Genomic DNA, 22,971 nt, shown 5'->3' with positions numbered 1-22,971 from the left:
AGACTAACAGACGTATTGGAGCATGAGCTTTTGTGGGTGAATACCCACTTCGTCGGATGCATCATGCTCCACGAAAGCTCATGCTCCAATACGTCTGTTAGTCTATAAGGTGCCACAGGACTCTTTGCTGCTCTTACAGATCCAGACTAACACGGCTCCCCCTCTGATACAGAGCAAGATTTGTGGTACATGTTTCATGATGTGCTTTGTTTTATGGTTGAATAGTTTTTTTGTGCATGTAGAATTAATGATGATAGCTCTAATGGGTTCTGAGGTACGCATGGGGGGGCGAAGGGGTTTGCATGCAGCGTGTAAAACCAGCTAGCTTTTGGAATGTTTGCATTCAGTCGGTGTTTCTATCACATTTACCAGTGAAGTAAATCTCTCCGGGCCTGATTGTGGGCGGTGCTTCTCATAGCCTCAAAGCCAATAAAATGGATCTGAAAAGAAACTTAGCCCAAACCAGAGATGATTGCCATAGTTCAATTTCATGGAATATAACAAAGTGTAGTGGAAAGAATGTTCATTTTCAAAACTGATTACAAGGAAATACTGTTTTCAGACGGTGCATAATTAGACTGTGGAACTCATTGCTACAGGATGTTATCGAGGCCAAACATTTAGGAAGATTCAGAGACTGTTGAGTCATTTATATGGACAGCAAGAATATCCAGAGTTGTAATAGCTAATGCTAACATTTTAAAAAGGATGTATAACCTCATGCTTCAAGGATTAAGCCAATCGCTAGCTAGTAGGGATTAGGATGATACCTTCATGGGAGGCAGATTACCCCATGTCTCCCAACTGTGGTGTTCTTGCACCTTTCTTTGAGGCATCTAGTTCTGGCCACTGTCCTTGATACTGGACTAGAATGACCATGGGTCTGATGCAGTCTGGCAGTTCCTGTGTTACTGTCATTGTTCATTTGCAAAACAGGTCTGTTAAGAATGCAGAAATTATCATGACACCAAATCCTATTGGCTGGCCAAATCTGAGACTTTATTGCCAATCTGGGTGAAACGGCACATCCTTCAGCTCCCATGTAATTTAGGAGATATTTGCATCTGCATGCAGTCAGAATTCCCAGCAATATAATATATTCTGTCCACTTTTGAAATAGAGGAAACTCTGGGAGTGTATTTCCGATTATAGTCCTGGCTAGAAAAATACATTGTATTTTGAAATGTATTTTCAACCGCTTGCCATTACTGCTCCCAGCAACCCATTGGGACGTATCAAACACTGGATTTGGGCAGGTATCATGGAGCTTGTGGACGCAAACAACCTCGTTCATTGGCCGGTTTTGCTGGCACATTCATGGAGGCTAGAGGAAGAGCTGCTAGTTCCTGTGAGCAAAGCCTCATAACTTGCTGTCATTTATCAGCGTATTGAAGGCACCTCTGTTGAACTGAATTGCTCCATGTGTGTATATGGTGGTGTGCATGGGAAGGGGTCAGCTGATCCATAGGTGTGTGCAAGGGGCATGTTATGGTGTGTTAAATCAGAGAGCGTTGCAAGAATCCATTGGTTTCTCGGCTACTCTGCTAGTCTGCCAGGGAAACAAGACAAGTTGTCTCCTTCGTAGAAGTGTGCATGGGGAGCTTGGATTTGCTTTCTGCCCCTGGAGGGCAAGTGCAGTTGGAGAAGGCTGCTTTAACAGCCCTGCTGTCTATCCCCATTTCAGCAGCCATTGAAATTCCATGGGCCGAGCACTCGTGTTGTCTGCGAGAGGAAGCCAGAGCTGTGCCCGAGGATGCTGAGTCATTCGCAGGCTGGCAGAGCTGATAGAAGGAGAAACTCAGGGGCCCAGAGGGGGGTGAATGGCTGGGACAGTCACAACGAAGCACGTCCCCACTCTGCCTGGTTCTGGCTCTGGAGCTGTTTCTTCCTGTGTTGTTTCATGTCCCGTCAATTCCAGTTATTTCCAAACACACTCTGTTATTCTGAGAATATTGGGCAAGGCTCGGATGGCTCTCGGCAGATACAATCTCTCCCTGGCCTCGAACATTCGAAAGACGTAATAGGAAGCACAGTGGGTCTGCACAGATATTGGTCCACTTTGTGAACAGGTTAAAGTGTTTATCGTCCCAGGGGACGCTGGATGTAAACAAGAGGGGGCGCGTTCTCTGCTTTGACGTGCTCCAAATCTCCTTGCTCTTTCCATCCAAGTTGTTAAACCCCTTGGATTTTCTAGAAAAATGTAACCAATCCCTTTTAGAAAGGGCTTCCCAAACGACGTCACTGACTATCCGCCTTAATCACAGGGAGGCTTACCAGAGGAGCACTAAGCCACACGTCCCCGGAGCGGCAGGATATTTAGCTAAGTGCGGACGAAGGACGTTTCCTGTTTGAACAGAATGTACGACTTTGATAAACGCTTCAGGCAAGCAAAAGGTACAAGCAAAAGGTACAGGAATAAGCAGCCTCCCCAGAGCCAAGCTGCAGAATGTGGTGGTTAAGGACAAGTTAGCGGGTAGTTACAAATCTAGCGTAGAATGTTTGTGTCTTTAAATTCAAGGTCAAATCCTACAGTCTGTACCCAGGAGTAGGGGTAGGGAATTCAGTGCTCTAATCTTCTCGTGTCGGTGGCATTCTGGAGGTGAGTGAGGCAGTCCTTAAAGGGTAGAGGCTCTGGAAGGCCATTAGAAGGACAGCATTGTCAGAGTCACAAGGCGTCGTGTGGTTTGTCTCCAGAGCAAATCTGCTTAGTGTAAGGGTGGCTTTTCTAATTGCCAGCCCTGTAATCTCCCTGTGGGATCTGAGAGTCAAGCTGGGTTCTTTCAGGCTCACACTTAATTACTTGTAATAGAGGTTATCAGAGCCAACAGCCGTCCTTAGTTATATCCGCGAAATTCTGCTGTCCTCAGTGAGGTTGCCCATGTGTGGTCAGGGGCGGCTCTAGGAATTCCGCTGCCCCAAGCAGGGCGGTGCGCCGCAGGGGGCACGCTGACGGTCGCCGGTCCCACGGCTCCGGTGGACCTCCCGCAGGCATGACTGCGGATGCTCCACCGGAGCCGCCTGCCACCCTGCCGGCAAAATGCCGCCCCAAGCGCGCACTTGGCGCGCTGGGGTCTGCAGACGGCCCAGTGTGTGGTTGAAGGCAAAATTGGACCCGGCAACTGGAACTGAGGGCCCAATGATGCTGCTCTTTCTCATGCTGAGTAGCACCGTATTCCATGAGTAGTCTGGTTGAAATCAATATGAGTGAGAGGCAAAATCTGGGTCTGAGTTAACAAACCATGTGATGCATGTGCCAGAACAAAATCCAGCTCACTCTTCCATTGCTACCTGGATTGTGTAGGGCCAACAAGAAGTAAAAAACAGACACTTTGTCACTAAGGTTGGATGCTATGAATCTGGAGACGCATGGTGGGCCTGATCCTGGTCTGCCTTTAGCCATTTTTACAGAGCTGTGACTGTCGATGTCAGTGGAATTATTCTTGTATTACACTTATGTAGGTGAGATGAGAGTCAACCATGGGAGCATGGCTAAGAAGAAGCCTTTTTTCATGGTCCCTTGTCTGGTGACCCCTGCGGTTTGAGCCAGCCAGCTGATGTCTTTTTATTATTATGGACTCCTTCAGTCATCAGCTCTAAAGAAGGAGCTCTTTGGAGATGAAGGGGTCCTGTGGGTTTAGCGGGGAGCTAATGAAGGTGATATTGACTGGTTTAGGAGCATGCAACAGTTCCCTTGAAAACGTGGCTCACAGATGGCTTGTGGAGGGCTGGCTTTCTGTTGGGTTCACAAAGCTGCAGCCACACTGACACTGGGAAAAAATGAAACCGTCCCCAGCACCACTGTTCCGCGTTACTACAATGAGACCCCTGGTTCCCACGGCGTGCCTGGGCACAGGTGGCTGTCACTGGGCTTGTGGGCTAATGTACGGCGGGGGCAACTGAGTTGGACTTTATGTCGCTTCTAGCAGACCTGTTCGTTCAGGCTGGTCTTGTCTCCCAAGGAAGGGAAGCGATCTGGGATCAGGCAGTGCAAACAGCTGCCACCTTTGCCTCAACCAGCACTGCGTCCTCTGGAGGTGGGAATTGTCTCAGGTCCAGGTAATGGAAGGATTCATAGACTCTAGGACTGGAAGGGACCTCGAGAGGTCATCGAGTCCAGCCCCCTGCCCTCATGGCAGGACCAAATACTGTCTAGACCATCCCGGATAGACATTTATCTAACCTACTCTTAAATATCTCCAGAGATGGAGATTCCACAACCTCCCTAGGCAATTTATTCCAGTGTTTAACCACCCTGACAGTTACCTAGAGGGAGAGCGGCTGCTGTTGCTGCATTAGGGGAATGAGGATGCTGGTTGCTGCACGGGCAGGGGAAATGCCGCGGTGCTGCTGTTCTGGTTCAAATATTGACACACGTTTAAGCCACCCAGATTTGGCTTTGCACAACAATAACTGCAAACCCTGTTGTTTATGTTGGAGTCGGTCCAAATATCCAAAGCTCCGAAACAATCCCTCCTGTTGTTGAAGTCTCTAGGGTGAATCCCAGCTGAGACTGCGAGGCGAAAACTCCTTTCTTCATCACTTCCCATCCACTTGTGGCACTCAGGCCTGTGCGTGTGAGAATTAGGTTTGCAAGCATTAAAGTGGTGATTTAAACAAACATGACGCACCAGGAAAACCACAGGGGTTAAGTGTTGGGTGGTTAAGCTCAGTTCTGCGTGTCAAGAATCATCTGTAAGTCAGATTCCTACGGCTGGGTTCCGAGCATGCCATTTAGAATGGGTGCACCAGTGAATCGGCTCTCGCGGAGCTGAGCTGGCAGGGGTGCTGTCTTTCTAGGTAATATGCTTAGAAGAGCAGAGAGTTTCAGATAAAAGGCATGTCTGAGGGAAGCTTGGCTTTGGCGGCTGTACCTGCAGGAAAATGTGTCTGGCCATGGAGAGTCATGCAGAGTAAGAAGCTTGTGCTTGTTTTGGGGGGGAGCTGGTGCACGTGGGTTTAGTTGTGGTGTCAGTGTAATTACTTCCCTTTTACACTCCCCTGTGAGCCTGCCGAACGGCAAGCCAAGCGTTTGTTCTTTACCTGGACTTTTGCAGGAAGTTATTGATCCTCCCCACCTCTGGCATCTTAAACTAAAGTGAAACCTGCCAGGCTGTTCCGCATGGGTGAAATGAAACTGTGCATGCTTAGGGCAGTGGAAGGGAGAGATGCACAGAAAGGAATTGAAAGCAGCTGTGTGAACAAGGACCCCTGGAATGCTCAACATGCTTATAAAACACTGAACTAATTTAGCTTCGCAGCACTCCCTTGGGACTCATAATTTTTGCCCCATCGGGAAACTGAGGCACAGTGCAGCTAAGGAACCCACCCAAGGCCACACACAATTATGGCAGAGCCAAGAATCAAACCCGGGAATCCTGATTCCCAGTCCCTTTACTAACCTCGAGCTGACGGGTGCCTTGCTCCTGGTGTTTAAAAAACAAAGCTTTCCTTTGAGAGACGAGGTGGGTGAGATGACACCTTTCATTGCACCAGCTGGTGGTGGAAGAGACAAGCTTTGGAGCTACACAGAGCTCGGAAAAGTACTGAGTGTCACAGCTAAATGCAAGGTGGAAAAATGGTTTAGCGTAAGGGACCATTTAAGGTGAAGTGGCCAGTCAACCTGGGGTGCGGAGGAAAGTAGTGAGTTAGGGATTCTTGTAATAAGCCCTAAATCCAGTGCCATAAAGACACTATCTGGCTTCTTACAACACTCCTAAAGAGATGAGTAATGGCTTATTACAGCAATCTCTTGCCAATAGGTCCCCTCCCTTCTCTGTCCTATGACTGCAGGGGTGTTGCTGGGCCTTGAATGGTCCCATATACTAAACCATCTGTTCCCACCTTGTATTTAGCTCTGACACTCTGAGCATCTTTCCTAGTCCTGAATAGCTCGAAAGCTTCTCTTCCCCCCACCAGAATTTGGTCCAGTAAAAGGCATCACCTCACCCGCCTGGTCTCTCTAATGTCCTGAGCCCAGCAAGGGTACAATACCGCCCAAAGCTTCCCTGGGTCACCCTCGGAGTAAGCGGCTGTGGAAGTGGCAAGCGCCACGTGCCACTCTGGAACTTTTATCCACTTATATTTTCGAGGTTGATTTTTTTTCCCCCCTATCCCCCAAGGCACATTGCTGCACATACTGATAAATCTTCACTTTAATTGTTGTCTGAGCAGGAAAACTTCCATTAAATCCTCCAGTGGACCTGGAGGTGTGGTTCTCAATTCAGTCCCAACCGTGTGCTTAAACGCTACATAACATGAGCTTGAATTGACTTGCTGCCTGTAGCAGAGAATCGTGGCCTGTTGTTACTTGATGGCGTAGGGCCTGGTTCTGGTCTCTCCCCTTTTTACCTAGGGTGGCCACTGCTGCATCCCTGGAATACCGGCCGTTCCGGTGCTTCCGGGAAGGACTGGTGCGGGACCTCCCCTGCCAGCGGGCCCTTGCAGAGGGGTGTACTCTTCATAATGGGGCCACCCATTCTTGATACAGGACAAAACCACGTCCTGTTTTGTCTCGGTACCGGACAGGGGACAAAGCCATAGTTAAAGAGGACTCTCCGGTATAAAACTGGATAAGTAGCCTGCCTAGCTTTACCCTAGTGCAGTTCTGTGGGGCTCCCAGGCATTACTCATCTCAGGGAGAGTGAGAGCAGACTCAAGTCCTTTTCTAAACTGATTCCCGCTGCTTGTGTGCAGCTAAGTACTAGGGAAATCCCACCCTGAGTTAATGAGAGTTTGTCTGAATAAGGACTGGAAAAACCGCAGCTCTCTCACTGGTGTAAACGTGGAGTGATTGGACTGGTGTCAGTGCAGTTCAGTCATCACAGAACTATTGCGAGTGAGATCAGAATTGAGTCCTGAATGAGGACGTCAGGATTTGGCCCTGTGTACACATTGTACAACTTCACTGAAATGCAGCTACTTCTGGGGTGGAAGGCAGCACGTCACACAGCAGTCACGAGGGGAAGTGTCATAGGATCTGTAATATGTGTGGAGAGTGGGTGGGACGTTGGCTTTTATAAGGTGTTATCCCGGAGCACCCCTCCCCCGCGAGTCACCAGCATGGTATTTGATCATTTGAACCTGTTCTTCCAGGGACTCCAATGCTCTGTCATAGAGCTGCTCCAGCGCGAACCCTTGTGACTTGCACTGGTGCAAACTGTAGTGCACGGAGGCCAGGTGTGGCTGCACTAGGGGCTTGATCTGATGCACTCCACTGGTGCCTGAAGTCCCTGTGTTGACAAGGTCTGGGCTCTCCAGGCCTGGCATTTCCATCTCTGAACCGCCCTCTGCTGGCCTGTCAAGCAGACAGAGCCCCCCACCGGCCCCAAGAAAACCCCTCACACAGCCTTTCTTCCTTTGTCTTTGCAGCGCACCTGAATCGCTCCAGTCACTGCAATGAATGGCCAGACTATCCCAGCAAGCACTCCCGGGCGTTCCCAGGGCTGGAATGAGTTCTGCGAGCTGCACGCCATCACCACGGCCAAGGAGCTCGCCAAGAAGTACCTGCTGTTTGCCACCGAGAACCCCCACCATGACCTCCTGGCAGCCGAGAACTTCTCGGTGCAGTTCACAGACCTCTTCCAGCAGTACTTCTGCAACGAGGTGAAGGAAGGCTTCGCCATGAACCAGTTCAGGGTCCTGCCCTTCAGCAGGGTGCGGGACTATAGGGAGACCAGCAAGAGGCACGCGGACGCCTCTTCGGGGCCGGTCGCGGCCAAGGTGGAGACGGAGCTGACTGCCCAGTCTGAGGCTGACAGAGCTGCTGACACTAACGTCCGGGGCCTGCCCAAGTCGTGGAGCTCTGAGGAGCTGATGGGGGCAGCCTCCCCTCTGACCACCAGGAGACACTTCTCCCTCACCCAGCTGCGGCGGAGCTGGCGCAAGTTCCTGCGCCGGGGATCCTCCGAGGCCATCCCGGGAGAGGGGGAGACGCTGGAGCCTGCTCTCAAGACTGGGCTGACCAAAAAGATCCTGCCGTGGACCCTGTCCCGAGATCAGGCTCACGAGGTGTGCAAGGAGGGTCTCTTAAAATACGGCATGGTAGATGAAACCACCATGGACAGTGGGACACGCTGGCAGCGGTGCCGATTGGTTCTACGGAAGGCAGGGACGTCGGACAATGAAGAATATGTCTTGGAGCTGTTTGATCCCCCCAAGGTAAGCGGCCCGAGGTCTCGCAAATCCCTCCCCTGTTTGCTGCTGGCCACGGCTCTTCATTGCCTGTGCATTACTGGAGCAGTGGGTCTCAACCAGCGATACCTGTACCTCTGGCGGTAGGTAGAGGTTTCCAGGGGTACATCAGGTCATGTAGATATTTGCCTAGTCTTACAACAGGCGACATAAAACGCTCTAGCAAAGTCCGTACAAACTAAAATTTTATCCAGACAATGGCTTGTTTATACCGCTCTATGTACACACTGAAATGGAAGTACCATCTTTATATTCCAATTCATTTATTTTATAATTATATGGTAAAAATCAGAAAGTCAGCAGTTTTGCAGGAATAGTGGCACTTTGGTATTTTTGTCTGATTTTGTAAGCAAGTAGTTTTTTAAGTGAGGTGAAACGTGGGGGTACTCAAGACAAATCAGACTCCCGAAAGGGGTACAGTAGTCAGGAAAGGGTGAGAGCCACTGGGCTAGAGAATGGTCCCTGGCTGCTTGGACTGGGCTGGATTTGCATGATGGGATCTGTGGTTACTCCTTTGTCTTGGAGAGGAATGGGCCAGTTGGTCTGGCCTGACACGTCCTTAGCTTTTCTTTTAGAACTCAGACCGGGGCTCGTTTGTGAGCCGTGGTTCCACTTTGTCCCCACTGGAGGAGCCAGATTAGGTCTGATTTGAGGAAGTGACCTTTGCTTCCTGGTGCTTATATCCCCATGAAGTGTAGGGTGGAATTCCCCTGCACAGAGCTGCGGCTCCCCCCTTATGCAGCTGTTATTGAAAGACTCCCACAATGGAGGCAAGGAACAGGTGACCTAGGGAGGTGGGGGAATCCTGTCCGGGTGGTCTAGGTTTACCTGCAGTAGGATGGACTAAATCAGTGTTTCTCAGCCACTGGTCCGTGAGAGCTCCCTGACATTGTTTGGGAAGGCAGCAAACCGATCCCTGGTATCAAAAAGGTACAGAAACACTGGACGAGGGAGGCTCTTGGGCTAGAGGGAACCTCTACATTTCTGTGATGTTTCTTTTCCTCTACAAGTTCAGGATGGGATCTCCAAGTGGCCTAAATCTGCCTGGCCGTTTTTACTGGCATCATGGTTTTATTTAAAAAACAAACAAAACAAAACAAAATGTGAATCAGCTTCAAGTTATAAAGGTTCCTAGTGCTCTGGGCGAGTGAATTGGGTGTTCATTCCAGGAATTCCTTGGCATGTTTCCCATGGGCAGAGATAATCATCACTTTCCCATTATGAGCATTCTCTGAGTGGGGATTGAACTGCCAGTGGATTCAGATGCGGGGAGGGGTTGTCAACCTCTGTGCAAAAATATGGAGTTGAAATGAGTTTCCAGCTTTGGAAATAAGCGAAGGAGCCTTGTGCGTGAGGGTTTTATTGATTACAGTAGGTGAAGGCTACACTTCAGCTGGTTTATTTTCTTCCCGGAGGAGTACAACATTAATGTTTAAACCTTGATTGAGCCTCAGAATAATAAAGGGTCACCTGTCCTGGGTCTGATCCTGCCTCCAGTGACGTCCATGGGAGCTGGACTGGGCCCTTGGTGCGGCTCTGAAAGTGAAACTTCACCACACTTAGACTTTGTGCCCTACATGTTCAGAACTTTGATGCTAGGTGAGAGTCATATGGATTCCAGTCGGAGAGTTTCTCCTTTGCTTCTGCTTGAGGCTTTAGGGCCTGATGTCTGGCAAGATTAGCTTTGTTGTGAAACCTGCTTCTCGTGATTTGTGAACGACTGGTGCTCAGAGTGGTTTGAGATCTAAGCTGTCAGGTGTCTGAGCTTTCCAGGATTCTGCTCTGATGAGGCACTGGAGCGCTAGCACCCTGGGGAAAAGGCCGGGAGTGGGAAGAAAGAGCTAGCGGGAAGTTCTCGGCTCTGTTACTAGACGTCCTTTGCATCTCATCCAGAGCCTCCAAAGCTGGGTGAGCGTTACGAGCCCTGCTTTTCCGATGAGGCACGGAGGGCTTAGGTGATGTGCCCAAGATTATGCAGGGAATCGGTGGCAGAGCCAGGAACAGAGCCCAGGGGCCTGATTCTGGTCTTATCCTGGGGAGACCCCATTAACTTCAAGAAGTGACTGACTGGTGTGATGGGTGAATTGGGCTCTGAGAGTCCACCTGCCTGGGTTCTTATGTGGCCCTTATCACTGTAGTAACCGAGTCTGGAGTCTTTCCTCCTGGCCCCCCTTCTCTCCCCTCCTCCCCCCGTCTGCTAGACTGGGCCTGTCCTTGCTTGGGTATACGGTGCTATAGGATGTGGGCCCCGCTTTGGCCAGGAAGTAGGAGTGCTCTTCTGTAACAAAGGGGCTGCACGGCGTTCGCACGTAGGCCCCTGCCCTGCTCCGTGGAGGGAGAGGATTATGCTCCCTTTCAAGCCCAGCTGCAAGGTTACACGTTCACAAGGCCCAGCCCGTCCTGGGACGTGCCCACCCTGAATCAGCACAGCCAGACTTGCAGCACCCAAGTCTGGCCCTGGCTGTGCAGTCGAGCGAGAGGTGCCCTGTGGTGACTGGGAGAACCTATGCTGCTTCCTGGGTGGAAGGGCACAGACTGCTCTGTATCAGGGACCTGAATCGGCCGTTCCCACGCAGGCAGGTCACCTCCTGAAGTGACGGGGAGCTTTTCTTGCAGGGGTCCGACAGGAATGGGCCAAATTCAGCCTTTGTTGACCCCTGTGCAACTCTCCTGGGCCAGTGGGCTTTGTGCTTGGGCCAGAACTGCGGGAGAAAGCCCCCTGGAGTCTGTGTTTAGCTTAGTAGAGACGCTTGACACAACCCTGTATCTCTGTACCCGCGTGGGCTCCTTTACTCCGCAGCAGGGCTGTTATGATCAATAGGTTGACTAACCACCGCTAACTATGTCAGAGAAAGTAAAACATCTCTCTGGCTCCGATTCCTCGAGAGCCCCTCTCTGGACTGCCTCTCTGGGCTATTTTATAACCTTCTGATTTCCTTGTTGGGTCTTTGACCACGGCCTGTGAAAACCTTGTCTAGTTCCTCATGTCGAAAGTGCTGGTTGTTGCACTTTGGGGTGCTGTCAAAATAAGAGCAGCAGATGCTTCTATTGAAGAGCTGGCAGTCTAGAACTTAGGTACAACACCGCACCGGAGGAGAAACACAGGGAAGGTGGAGGGTTGGAGAAGGGTTTCAGAAATGTACAGCACATAGCGCAGGGAGCCCTGATCCCAGCTCGGGGCCCGTAGGTGCCTCCACAATACAGATAATTCATAGTATCACTTGGGTACTGACTGGGCGCATCTCCTTGGTTTCCAGTGTTGGTTCTTGTACGTGTCTTGGGAGAAGGGAGTTTGCAGGAGGGCCTGGACTGTAGGGAGGGCCGAGGTTTGGGTACCTGCTCAGCGCACACCTGTGATACGGAGAAGGAGGGAATTGAAGGGACATGGAGGCTGGTGACTCTGCTGGTGCCGGCTGAGAAATGCAAACCTTACTGGGGAGGGCGATTGGCCCAAGGGCGGCTGTGTCCAGCAGAGAAATCGGATCATGGACTGTCGCTGGAAAGGTGAACGTGGGACAGAGCCTGCACAATGGACTGATGGCTCCGCAGGGCTGGCTGCTGCCTCGGAGAGGGGGGACTTTGATCATTGACTAGAGCGGTTGGGGGGTTTGATGGGTCTGCACGGTCCGGTTTGGGGAGAGGTGATCGTGTAAAGATTGATTCTAAGGAGCCTGGGCAAAAAGGTCCCCAGGAAAACCCCTGTGTAGGATTTGATATTGGCGAATGGAGGCATCCATGGCTGGCTTGTCTGCTTGAAGCACTTAATATCCAGACTGTGGGCCGCGTTCCCCGTGTAACTCCATTGGCTTCAGGGGGGAATTGAGTCTCGTTTGCTGGAAAATTGGTCAGGTTAATAAAAGCTGACAGCCCATGACCAACGAGCTCCAGTCTGTCGGGGGGGAACTGGTCTGCGGCCCCGAACGCCCATCCCAGCTGGCCCCTGTTGTTGGCAGCCTTGGAAGAGAGAAATAAACTCCCTTGGGTTCTAGATGCAGCTGTTTCAGGCCAGAGTTAGGAATAGGGTGACCATACATCAGTCCCCTTTCCCAGTTCTGTCCCGGACGTCGCTGCTTTTCGCCAAAACTGGGCATTTGTCCCGGCTGCAAGGCAGAGCGGTGGCTGCTGCCCCGGGGTCAGCTGAAGGCAGCGCTGCCTGCCAGCAACAATGGAGAAATTTGCTGCTGGCGGGCAGCGCTGCCTTCAGAGCTGACCCCCGTCAGGGGCCTAGAGCTCAGGAGGTCAGCCCCAGCCCCGGGTGGCACGGGGCTCCCAGGTGTCAGTCCCTGCCCCAGGCAGCGTGGGGAGAGCAGCCCTGCTGAGCCCGGGGCCGTCCCATTTTTACTTTAAGAAATATGGTCACCCTAGGGATGGTGCCAGGATAGCATGGGAGAAAGAGACAATCTGCTCGTTGTGCCTTTGAAGGTGAAGACTTTATGATGGGGACAGAGGGCCTGGTGGGATAAATGTCTTTCTTTATTTTAATGAGGTGTTTACATTAGAACGTCAGGTCTTGTCTACTCTGGAAGAGTCTGTGATTAGAGAACTAGTGGAAAGTTGAGTAATTTTTTTTAGGGGGGGGGATTTTTAGTCAGACTGTTTAAGACTAAGTTCTGTGGTGGTTTTTTTGGGGTGGGGAGGGGGATGGCTAATCTCCCATTTAACTTCAAAGACTAATTAACATTCTGGAAAAGGGAAGCCTTGGCTAAAGTTTCAAGAACCTTGTCTCCGAATGGTTCTAGCGCTCAGTGCATCTGTACAGATCCATGAGGTCCTCCAGCAAAACCAGAGAAGAGTAGACTTGAAATTCTTGATATTTCTAAATTAAATAGCAGGCAAACTCCACCCCCCAAAAAACCCTTTAAAAATTAAAAATCAGGCTGCCTCTCTGTATCACTGAGAAGTGCAATTAAAAAAAAAAAGACAAAAACTCAGTTAAAAAAGGCTTTCCAGTTTGCCTTCTGTGTTGCTTTTATAAATGGTTGCTGGTCACTTGAAATGAGCACCCGCCTCACGTCCCTGGAACCGCCCGCTGTCCGTTTCATCCAGTCCATGTGGAAATGAGCAGTGTTTCAGGTCTGCTCATAGTACCACATAGACCACAAATGAAGAGAGAGCAGTTTGCACCCTTACATGTTTGTGGTGGCGCCTGGGTTACACGTATTGGTTTCACTTTTCACAGTTCCCCATGAAATCAGTTTCAGTAACGGGTAGAATTTGTAACAGATTTACACCTCCTTGCAGTTTCCCGTGAGCCTTTCTGCACATGTGCACGCTCACAGAGAAACTGAAATGTCTTCTGTATGGGCTGCCTGTCTGGCTCCACTCTTTATCCGGAGATCGGCCTCACACAGCCTCTGTCCTCAGACAGTTCTAGGCACAACGGGCTGGGTCCTGCTCCCATCCGGTCACTAATGGCCCTTCCATTGGGCCAAATTCACCCTGGCGTAACTCCATGCCCTGCAGCAGAATTACCCCAGAAACGAATTTGACCCCTGACTGCAACAGAAGCAGCATCCGGCCCAATAAGATTTGATTTGGAGGCTAATGTTTAGTGACCCCCCCTCTTCCGAGCGATCAGAGCCGGCCTGCTCTTAGGCAGTGTTCCCAGAGCAGCAGCCGGCGCTGAGACCCCTACGCCCAGCGCTCTGCCAAAATGCTTCATGAAGTGTCCTTACAGCTGAGCTCTGTGCAGAGCATCTCCCGCCAATCCAGATTCACCTGAGGGGCCAGACTCGGAAGGAAACTCTGGGCTTGGGGAAATGCAGCAGCGGCAGCGACCCTCAGTGGAGCTGGGAGGAGAGGGAACTCGGCTCGGGTAAGCCACACGAATAGGGCCTTCTGACCTGCAGCATGGTTAGTTCTTTTAACTGGGCAGCAGCACTGAATTCTGGCTCCCGGAAGACTCACACGAAAGAAGCAGCAAGCAGACATCACCTCCAGTTCCCTCCTTTTTCTGCTCCCTCTGTGGTGCAGAGAGGGGAAGACGCTCCACCCAAGCCCACGCCTGCGTCTTTGCGACCAGCGTCTCTGTGTCTGCAGAGAGAGGGGGATTTCACAATTTCCCCCAAAGGGGAGTTCTCCCTCTTTGCTGTTAGTCATTGCAGCCAACTTGCGGAGCAGCACGTGACCTGGCACGAAGATGTGGTGATAAGCTCGAAAATCAGATCTAGGGGCAGGCAAATTGCGAGCTCTCAATACTTGGTTTGTGTTTGCTGTCAGCGCTACACAACCATCAACTTGTGCTAGTTGGTGAAGCAGGATCCATCTGCTAAACTGTACAGCTGCAGTGATGGGACGGGGAAGCCGTTGAGCAAGGCGAATGAGCTCTGGGATATCAGGATGTATATCTCTGGTCAGTTTTTAGAGGTCTCTGGGGTAAATTCATTGCTAGGGCAAGTGGGCACAACTTGGTTGCAGCCAAGAGAGCGGCATTCCCTGTTTCGTTAAAGAGCAGCTGAAGTCAGCTGCATTCTTGGGTGGGATTGAGGACAATCATTTCAACAGGGCCTTTCATTCCAAAGCTGACCCGAGTCTTTCTAGTTTTACAAACACCCACTGAAGTGCAGCAGGTGGGGGAGAGGGATAGCTCAGTGGTTTGAGCATTGGCCTGCTAAAGCCAGCACTGTGAGTTCAATCCTTGAGGGGGCTACTTAGGGATCTGGGGCAAAATCAGTACTTGGTCCTGCTAGTGAAGGCAGGGGGCTGGACTCAATGACCTTTCAGAGTCCCTTCCAGTTCTAGGAGATGGGTATATCTCCATTATTTTAAAAAAAAAAAAAAAAAAAAGCCACTTCTGGGATGGCTCACCACAGATGTTCAGCCGCACACAGCAATGCTGCTCAATTGTTTGGAATCAGAACTGAAGAATACCACCACGTTCAAGGGGAATGTGAAATTAGCCCAGACAGGACACCAAGATACTTTTTTTCTCCTTTCCGTCAGTTTATACTTTTCAGTCCTACCTGTGGCCAGTGGCTCTAATTAACCTATTGTGTTTCCAAATAGTCTTTGTCTTTTCAAAGCAAAGTGCAGCCTGGCTCGCAATCTGAAGGCAACTGTAGTAACCACGTGCATTTTCCCTGACCCAGTTTAATCTTAAATGCCATTTTTGGTTTTGTACTTGATGTCTTTGTATTGAAGGAAATAATTGCCAAGGAAAAGCCACAAACTGCAAACGCCCGTGGAGGTGGATAAATCAATAAACGCAGACAAGTAGGAGTATCCTCAACAGAATAACGCTAGCTCCTCCTTTGAGCTCCTGTTTGCAGACCCCTGTCTCTCTGGGTCCTGGTCCATGAGGGGGGCTCCCAGGGGCTACAGTAAAACAAATAATAAATAATAATACTATGCAAGTACTGTATGTATAGAAAATTGGGAATTTAAGCAGTCTATTTACATTGCTGGAGTTTTATTTGTTAGGGTTATTTTTCTTCTTCTATACACCTCTACCCCGATATAACGCGGTCCTCGGGAGCCAAAAATCCCTACCGCGTTATAGGTGAAAGCCTGTTATACTGGGGTAGCGGCGGCAGTGCTCCAGCGGTGATTTAAAGAGCCCAGGGCTCCAGCCACTGTGGGGAGCCCGGGCCCTTTAAATCACCGGCCGAGTCCCGCTGCCGCAGCTCCGGGGTAGCAGCAACAGGGCTCCAGCGGTGATTTATAGGGCCCGGGGCTCCCCGCAGCAGCCGGAGCCCCGGGCCCTTTAAAGCGCCGCCCTTGCCCCGCTGCTGAAGCCCCGGGGTTACCGCGCTATATGCGAACCCATGTTATATCGGGTCGTGTTATATCGGGGGAGAGGTGTATTTAGAGCTAAAATCAGTGGTGGTGGCACAGATGCTGGTGTTACACATCAGGCCTGAGTCTGATCCTATTACGCTATTACTCCAGGGAGTAACGCTGGAGAAGTCAGTAGAGTTACACCAAGGTAAAAAAGAGGAAAATCAGGCACGCTAGGTGCAGATTAGTCAGGAAACTGGTATAAGTGGCAAGGGGCCTGGCACATGTACCCAAACCTGTGTATACCTTCTGGCCATGATCTCTCCATGCATGTTACACTCATTTTGCACACTCACTGAATGCTAAATCAGTGCAAGCTACCAGTTATCACACCCCATTTCTAACCGGTTTGTGCCCAATGTGGCATTTATTCTTCTGTTTACATCACTACTAAAGGATCAGTCCTGCAAGCACTTACACACGAGTAACTTCACGCAGCAGAGTAGCCCTATTTAGTTCAGTGGGAATGACATGAGTAAAATGACTTGTACATAAATGTTTTCAGGGATGGGATCCTAAATTTGGCCCTTCATATCTGAATTAAGGGGAACACGCTAATGTGATTTACGCCAGTATAAATCTGGAGTAATTCCCAGTGACTTCAGTTGAATTGCTTTCCATGTGCGGAATCAGAATGTGGTCCAAACACAAATAATTTTGGCTTCAAATTTAAGTTGGGGTTTTGTTTTATTGTTTTAAGTAAGTAAAAGGTGGCGATTAACAATCGGATATGAATTGAAATGCTTAATTGGTGTTAAAACAATGGAAAACATCTTTAAAACTTAAACTGCAGGTGGCAGCCTCAGAAAACTAAATGCAGCTGTCTGGTCTTAGTTTATTAATACCAGAAAATGAAACTGATTGTAAACAGAAAGTGAAACTGATCAGTCTAGTTTCTCAGCCAGGCTGACTGAAATGCAAAAAGAAAACAAACAGCAGAAATGGAGGAAAGTATATTTAGCTTTTGAATGCTTGCCCTGTTAAAGTAACTGAAGTTCTCATTCGTAACAGAGAAAGGCGTCTTTCAGATTATGGGCCCAATCCTGAATCCTTTCTCAGGCCAAACGCCTGCTAAGCGAGTGGGATTCTGTTATGTATGCGTACTCCCAGCGTTCTGTGGAGTGACTCAGGATTTACACCCTTTGGTCACAGTTTGTTTCAGTGGCAGTTTTGACTGAGGGAGGAGTTCAAGTTTGGCCCTTGTGATTCTTCTCTTATCAGGATCCCAGCATGATCAACCTCCGGCTCTCAAAAATCATGAGATGTAAAACAAACAGATGCACCTTTGGGTTCTTGGTCATTTGCCTTGGGTTCCCGAGCCACTGGGGTCACACTCGGGTCCCATTTTCAAGCTTTTTTTCTACCACCCCAAGGACTAGAAACTTACTGGGTTGGTTGGTTTGTTTGTTTAATTGAAAGTGAGATTCTCACCTAATCTCATGCCTCCAGGAGTTGAAGCTGTACGAATGGGGTGTGTGTCAGTCAAGCAGTCAGAGGGCTCTGGTAGGCTAGAGCATTGCAGCTGAACTTGGGCAGACCAAGCTGTTTTCTGGAGAGCTGCTCTCCTCTGAGAACTGCCAGGGTGATCTCTAGGATTATTCTTTTTCAGATCTTTCTCCTCTGGAGAAACCTTTTTCCCCTCCCCACCTTCTCCCCCAATAAACTCGAAAGAGGCCTAATCCTGTCAAGCCCGCTGTGCACAGCATCAGATAGACTAGGGTTGCTTTGAAGAGCTCCGATCTCGGGGTGGGTTGGCTGGCTGGGGCTGGCATTGCATCTGGCAGCAGGGTGGTTGCAGAACTTGGCCCGCCACGCAGTGAAAGCCAGGGTGCAGTGCCAAGGTCTGATCAGCCAGCCTCTCAAATGCCCTCCTTGACATCTCACGGGCTGCTTTCCTAGGTGGTAGCCTATAGGTACAGATTGCTGGATGCTGAGCCCATAGACGTCAAAGGCAAAACTTCCATGTGGTTTAATGGGGAGGATTCGGCCCTTGAAACGTGCAGCCAGCCTTATTTCATGTGTAGGTAGGTGTTTGTCGTGTCCTCCCCCTCTGCCCCCCAGGTATTGGAACGTGGGACTTAAAGAGGATTAAAAATAATTATCTAATTATTTCATGTCTCGAAAGCTTCCAGGGACACTGACTAGGAATCCATTCAGCTTGTGTGTACAAACCGAGACTTATCGAAGACCACGAGATAGGAATTGGATTTAAGCTCAGTCTGAGTTGCCGGCTGCATGTTTTGTTTTTTCCTTCGTGAGCTATAAATAGATCAATGGTTCTGTGTTTGCTGTGAGCCTTCTCCTTTAAACACTGCGGTGCTCTGATCACACAGGATTTGGGTTGCTCTTTAGGGTTTGATGTTTTTCTGTTTTTAATCTGAAATCGAGCACACGGAGAAGGGAAGAGTTCTGGGCCACTTGGCCCAGCTGGTTGTGGCTAGAGACAAACACCTGTTCTGAGGTTTGCGAATACCTGCTCCTTAAACACATTTTTCTGTGCAGAGGCAAAGCTGCAAATGCAAATTTTGATCCTTCTTTTCTTGTAAAGCTGTGAAAACGCTGCAGGCAGAATCCTGATCTCACGTACTGAAATCACTGGAGGGTTACTCCAGATTTATGTCAGCGTGGCTGGTATAAATCCTGGCCTTGCATCACTCAAAAGAGGAGAACATTCAAATGCAGATATTTAATTAGCTACTCTCCGGTTGGGAAACATATTGGGCCCAGTTCTGTGGCTTACTCCGCTTAGGAGATGCAGAGAGAGTGCAGAGCAGGGTTCCCACTGGCATGGGGAGTTCCCAGTGGATGTAGAGTCAGTATAGCTGGCGCCTTCACCCCAGCTTCTCTACAGTCCCTGGCATAGGAGGTGGGAAGTGGGGTGTTGGAGCGTGGCTGGAGCCTGCTCTGCTCCAGCCAACCCCAGCTGGTGGCTGGTCCCTTGGGGATCATTACCAGCTAGTGAGGTTTAGAGCAGCCTCCAAAGTGCTCTAAGTTCTGCAGAGCTGGCCTCAGAATCAGGGAGCTGGTAGAGCAGCAGGGGATCCGTGGAAATACTGTTTTCCTCTGGGGATCCCAGCACTCAGTGGGTTCACAGAAAGAGCCTTTCTTGTGTTTTTTAGCATGGGTGGGATCCAAGGTACCAATCAGCTTTATATGAGAAATTTAGCAATGGGAGATCTGTAACCGAGAGCTAGGGTGCTCTTCTGAGCATTGCTGGGAATGCAGCTCTTACGGCTGGCCTCAAGGGACAGGAACATGGGCTAAAATAAAATAAACATGAATGAATGTGGGGTTTGACTTGTTCTACCCTCTCTTGCTGGTAACGTTGGCTAGGGAGATGTTCTGGGCTGGGAACGATGATCCAGGATCACTCCCTCAAGCGAGGAAAATGACGTATGTTCTGTGAGCATAATGTTCCAGGGAAGTGTTTGGAAAACTACAGAGCAGTTCAGTTGAATTCGTTTCCCAGCCCTGCTTCTGACTCACTGCGTAGACGTCCCCTGGGCAAGTCACTTAACCTCCTTGAACCTCTGTTTTCTCCAGAGCTCAATGGGGTTAAGAAGAACTGATTAATAACAAACCATTGCTTCTAACGTGTTTTGAGATTATTTGATCAAAGGTGATATCAAGGCTCGATCCTGTAAGGAGTTAACCATCAAAGTCATTGCGGGTCAGCCCCTGCCAAGACACCTGCAGGATCAGCCCCTAAACGGATAACTTTTCAGTCACTGGAGGCCGGATTTTCAAAGAGATTTAGGCACCTTTCCAAATCTTGTCCTGGGTCGTTAGCCTTAGTGCTGTAGTTTCAGTAGATGTTTACAATTCCTTGTTTACCTGCCTACCTGATTCAGGCTGCTGATTCCCTTGTTTTTGGATTTTATAGGTATAAATAGATGTTAGTTTTGTGGTTGATTTTCCCCAAATCATGATTGTTTCATTGTGTAAATGCACATTTTGCTTCACTTGCATTGGCATCACTCCTGTGTGTTGTCCTGGAGTCACCACATGGCATCAGAGGGAAGCAAGGGACTTAAAGATGCCCAAAGGGCTTGCAGAAATAAACAGCTCTAGCAACGCTTTCGCAGAGGCTGACACATGTGTTTGCCAGTTTCCAGCTCTTAGTAAATTTTTGCAGCCAAGTCCTAAACCCCATGAAAATTGGGATTTCTAATGGAAATGTCCCCGGATGTTGTTACAGAAGGGAAGGGAGGGGGAAATGGGGTTTTCAGTTCTGCAGGTTTCCTTACGGCATTTGTAATGATCATGCTCTGAGATGAGCCAAGATGATTCCTGCCAGTGGGCTGCCCGAGGCAGGCCTTCTGCTTAAGGTGGGGTGAGGCTAAATCTTATCTCATTTGTGTTCTGAGCAAGGCTATTTTCAGCTTCCTTGGCTAGCCGCCGAAGCATGTTTCTCAGACTTCTAGCCGACTGAGCCAGCAGCTTTCCTACCCTGTTACGTGCATAGACTTCAGCTCTCTGGAGGAGGGATGGCCCAGTGGTTATCATGCAGGCCTGGGAGGTTCCCTGCTGTGACTTCGGCAAAGCGCTGATGTCTTTGTGCACTTCGGCTCCTACTTCTCGGCATTGTGAGGGTCTGTATATTAAAGGCACTGGGGTGCTAAGCTAAGAAGAGGGGGCATATGAGTACCAGAAGTAGACGAAGCAAACAGGCTTTATGCAGGGGCTTTGAACCTCCCCAGGGCGAAGCAGACAGTATCCTCAGCGGCAGCCGTGGTTGTAACAGAGGGGGTGGGAAGCAGGGCGGTTAAACAGTGGATAATGTCTGTCTGATTCACTCAGGCTTTGCGTGGGGGATGGGGTAGCAGGGACACCATTTGGCCCTTTACACAAATCTTAACTAGTAACAGATTGTAGGAACTTCCTTGCAGTTGGTTTGGTTGGGGGAATTCACGGCTGGCACAAAATACAGGTGGGCTGGCCTGCAAAGGCCTGGCCTCCTGCCGCAGGGGCGCCCCAGCTGAGAGCTAGAGGAGTTGGCGGAGGGTGGTGAAGGTCAGTGAGTGCATCCCAGGAAGCTAGAGCGCGATGTGTTAGTGTTACCCCGCCCTCTATATAGCGCCTTGGGTCTGGCGGGCTTCAGAGAGCACGGGGAACCCAGGCTCCGTGTTCTGGAAATGTAGGGTCTGTTCGCACTGCAGCTGGAAGCGAGTCTCCTAGTCTGGGTGGGCAGATGTGACCTAGAGTGCTAAAAATAGCAGTGTGGACATGGTGGCTTGGGCCCGCCCCGCCCCCTGAGTGTGAGCGTGGGTGCCTAGCCCGACTCTCCCAGGGCGGCACGGTCCCCACAGCTATTCCTAGTGCGCAAGCTCAAGCCCTGCTAGTGCAAGTTTGTCCACTTGGGCGAGGAGGTTCGCTCCCATCCACACCCTTATGGTCTGACTCCAGACCTACAGTGCCCAGGGCATCAGGCCAGGTGCGAGGAGGCGCAGAGAGCGGGTTAGTGCAGAGCCAGGGTTAGCGTGGATATCAGCTTTGCAAAAGAAGTTGGTTAACCATAGATTCTTTTCTGTGTACGTTCTCATCCCACATTAGTCACGGTCGTATCGGAGCCCCTTCCACCCAGCACCTGAGAGCAGCTCACAGCCACGAGACACCTCACAACCGCCTGGTTGTTACCCCCTTTCACAGAGGGGGAATCCGAAACACAGAGGCAAAAGACCCCTCACCCAGGGAGGCTGTGAAACGGAACCTGGCTGGCCTGACTTTGTCCTGTGCCTTAGCCAGGAGTCTGCCCTTCTCCTGCCAGTGGCTGGGAAGGCGAAAGAGGATGCTTGGTCATTGGCATGGAGAGAGGCCAGTGTGGCGGGCATTCCAGAGGGAGCAATGTAGATGAGAAATGTTCGCTTAAAATCTGTTTTTCCTCTGTGTGTTACCGGTCCTGCATGAAATGTCAGCAGGGCACGTTTTTCCAGGGACAGCTTTGGAATGGACAGTCTTGGCAATATATCCCTCTGTCAGAAACAGGGCTGGCTGGCTGTCCTGCCTGCCTGTGTCGTCACTGGCATCTGAGCACGTCTACCTTCTGCTTTGACTTGTGTCCTGGCAATCCAGCTGAATCGCGTCTCACTGTGCAGTTACCAGTCTGATTCTTTCAGATGTTGTGGTGGTTACTTAAAAAACAAGCTGATGTGGACTTAACCGCAAGCTCAGCTTTATGTACACCCTGGAAATCCCCACCCTGGTGTCTTTGTGAATGGAAAAAGGTCTTTCTTTCATTCATAGGCAGGAAGGGCCCACTGGAGGTCTGCTTCGTGAGCTGCTTCCGCCCCAGCGGGAATACAGACCCTTGCGGGAGCTGGTGGGCGGGGGGGTGTTCGGTTAAAACTGAAGCGGGGACTGAAGAAAGCAAAATGTGAAGTGAAGCCCTAATTGCTGCAGATTTGGGAAGTGTTCTTTGAAGGGGCTGGTGGGACTTAGACCTCAGTGCTCGCCTTCAACTTCATACACCCCACCGGGCATGAGGGCACTTACCACCTCTCTTCAACGCGCAGCTGCTTGCAGGACTGGGCCTGCCGTTCAGGAGCTCCGAGCACTCGCACCTCCACCAGCTGCCGTAGCTGCAGGAGCTCAGACCCCGGGTGCGTGGCTGTAACCCTGCGGGATGGGGCCCTAACCAGCCGCGCGGCAGAGCCAAAGCGAAGCAACAGAATCTCCGCCAGCACCGCGCTGGGTGCAAACTATCGCTTTGCTGTTTGAAAAACTGCATCTTGTGCTCACCCTTGGGCAAGCGGTTGTGTATCCCCAAGGTACTTCAGGCCTGTCGCTTTAACGTGTACAGATTCCAGCACCAAAGAGGAGGCTGTCAGTCAAGCTAATACCCCCCCCCCACACACACACACTCATACCACATGCCTGGAGGATCCAGCCTTGTGTAAATAAACTGGCTAATGCACTCGCTGGCATGCTGTGAGCCTGCTCCCACTCCTCTTGAAGTCTGTGGGCATCTCAGCTGCTTGAGGACAGGCTTTACCAGCTTGGCGCCTA

General features: G+C 50.4%; 1 protein-coding gene across 1 annotated transcript in view; it reads left to right on the top strand.

Moving 5' to 3' along the window:
* SH2B3 (SH2B adaptor protein 3) overlaps window positions 1-22,971 on the top strand; it is a 96,513-nt gene that overhangs the window by 8,072 nt on the left and 65,470 nt on the right. Inside the window, exon 2 of the mRNA XM_044990076.1 lies at window positions 7,369-8,157. Coding sequence (XP_044846011.1) covers window positions 7,396-8,157 — 762 coding nt within the window. The 5' untranslated portion in view covers window positions 7,369-7,395. The remainder of the gene's footprint in view (window positions 1-7,368; window positions 8,158-22,971) is intronic.

Source organism: Mauremys mutica, chromosome 16 (genome assembly GCF_020497125.1).
Source record: "Mauremys mutica isolate MM-2020 ecotype Southern chromosome 16, ASM2049712v1, whole genome shotgun sequence".
Classification (NCBI taxonomy): Eukaryota; Metazoa; Chordata; order Testudines; family Geoemydidae; genus Mauremys; species Mauremys mutica.
Note: the sequence above shows the minus strand (reverse complement) of the source record. Positions and strands in the feature narration are given on the sequence as shown.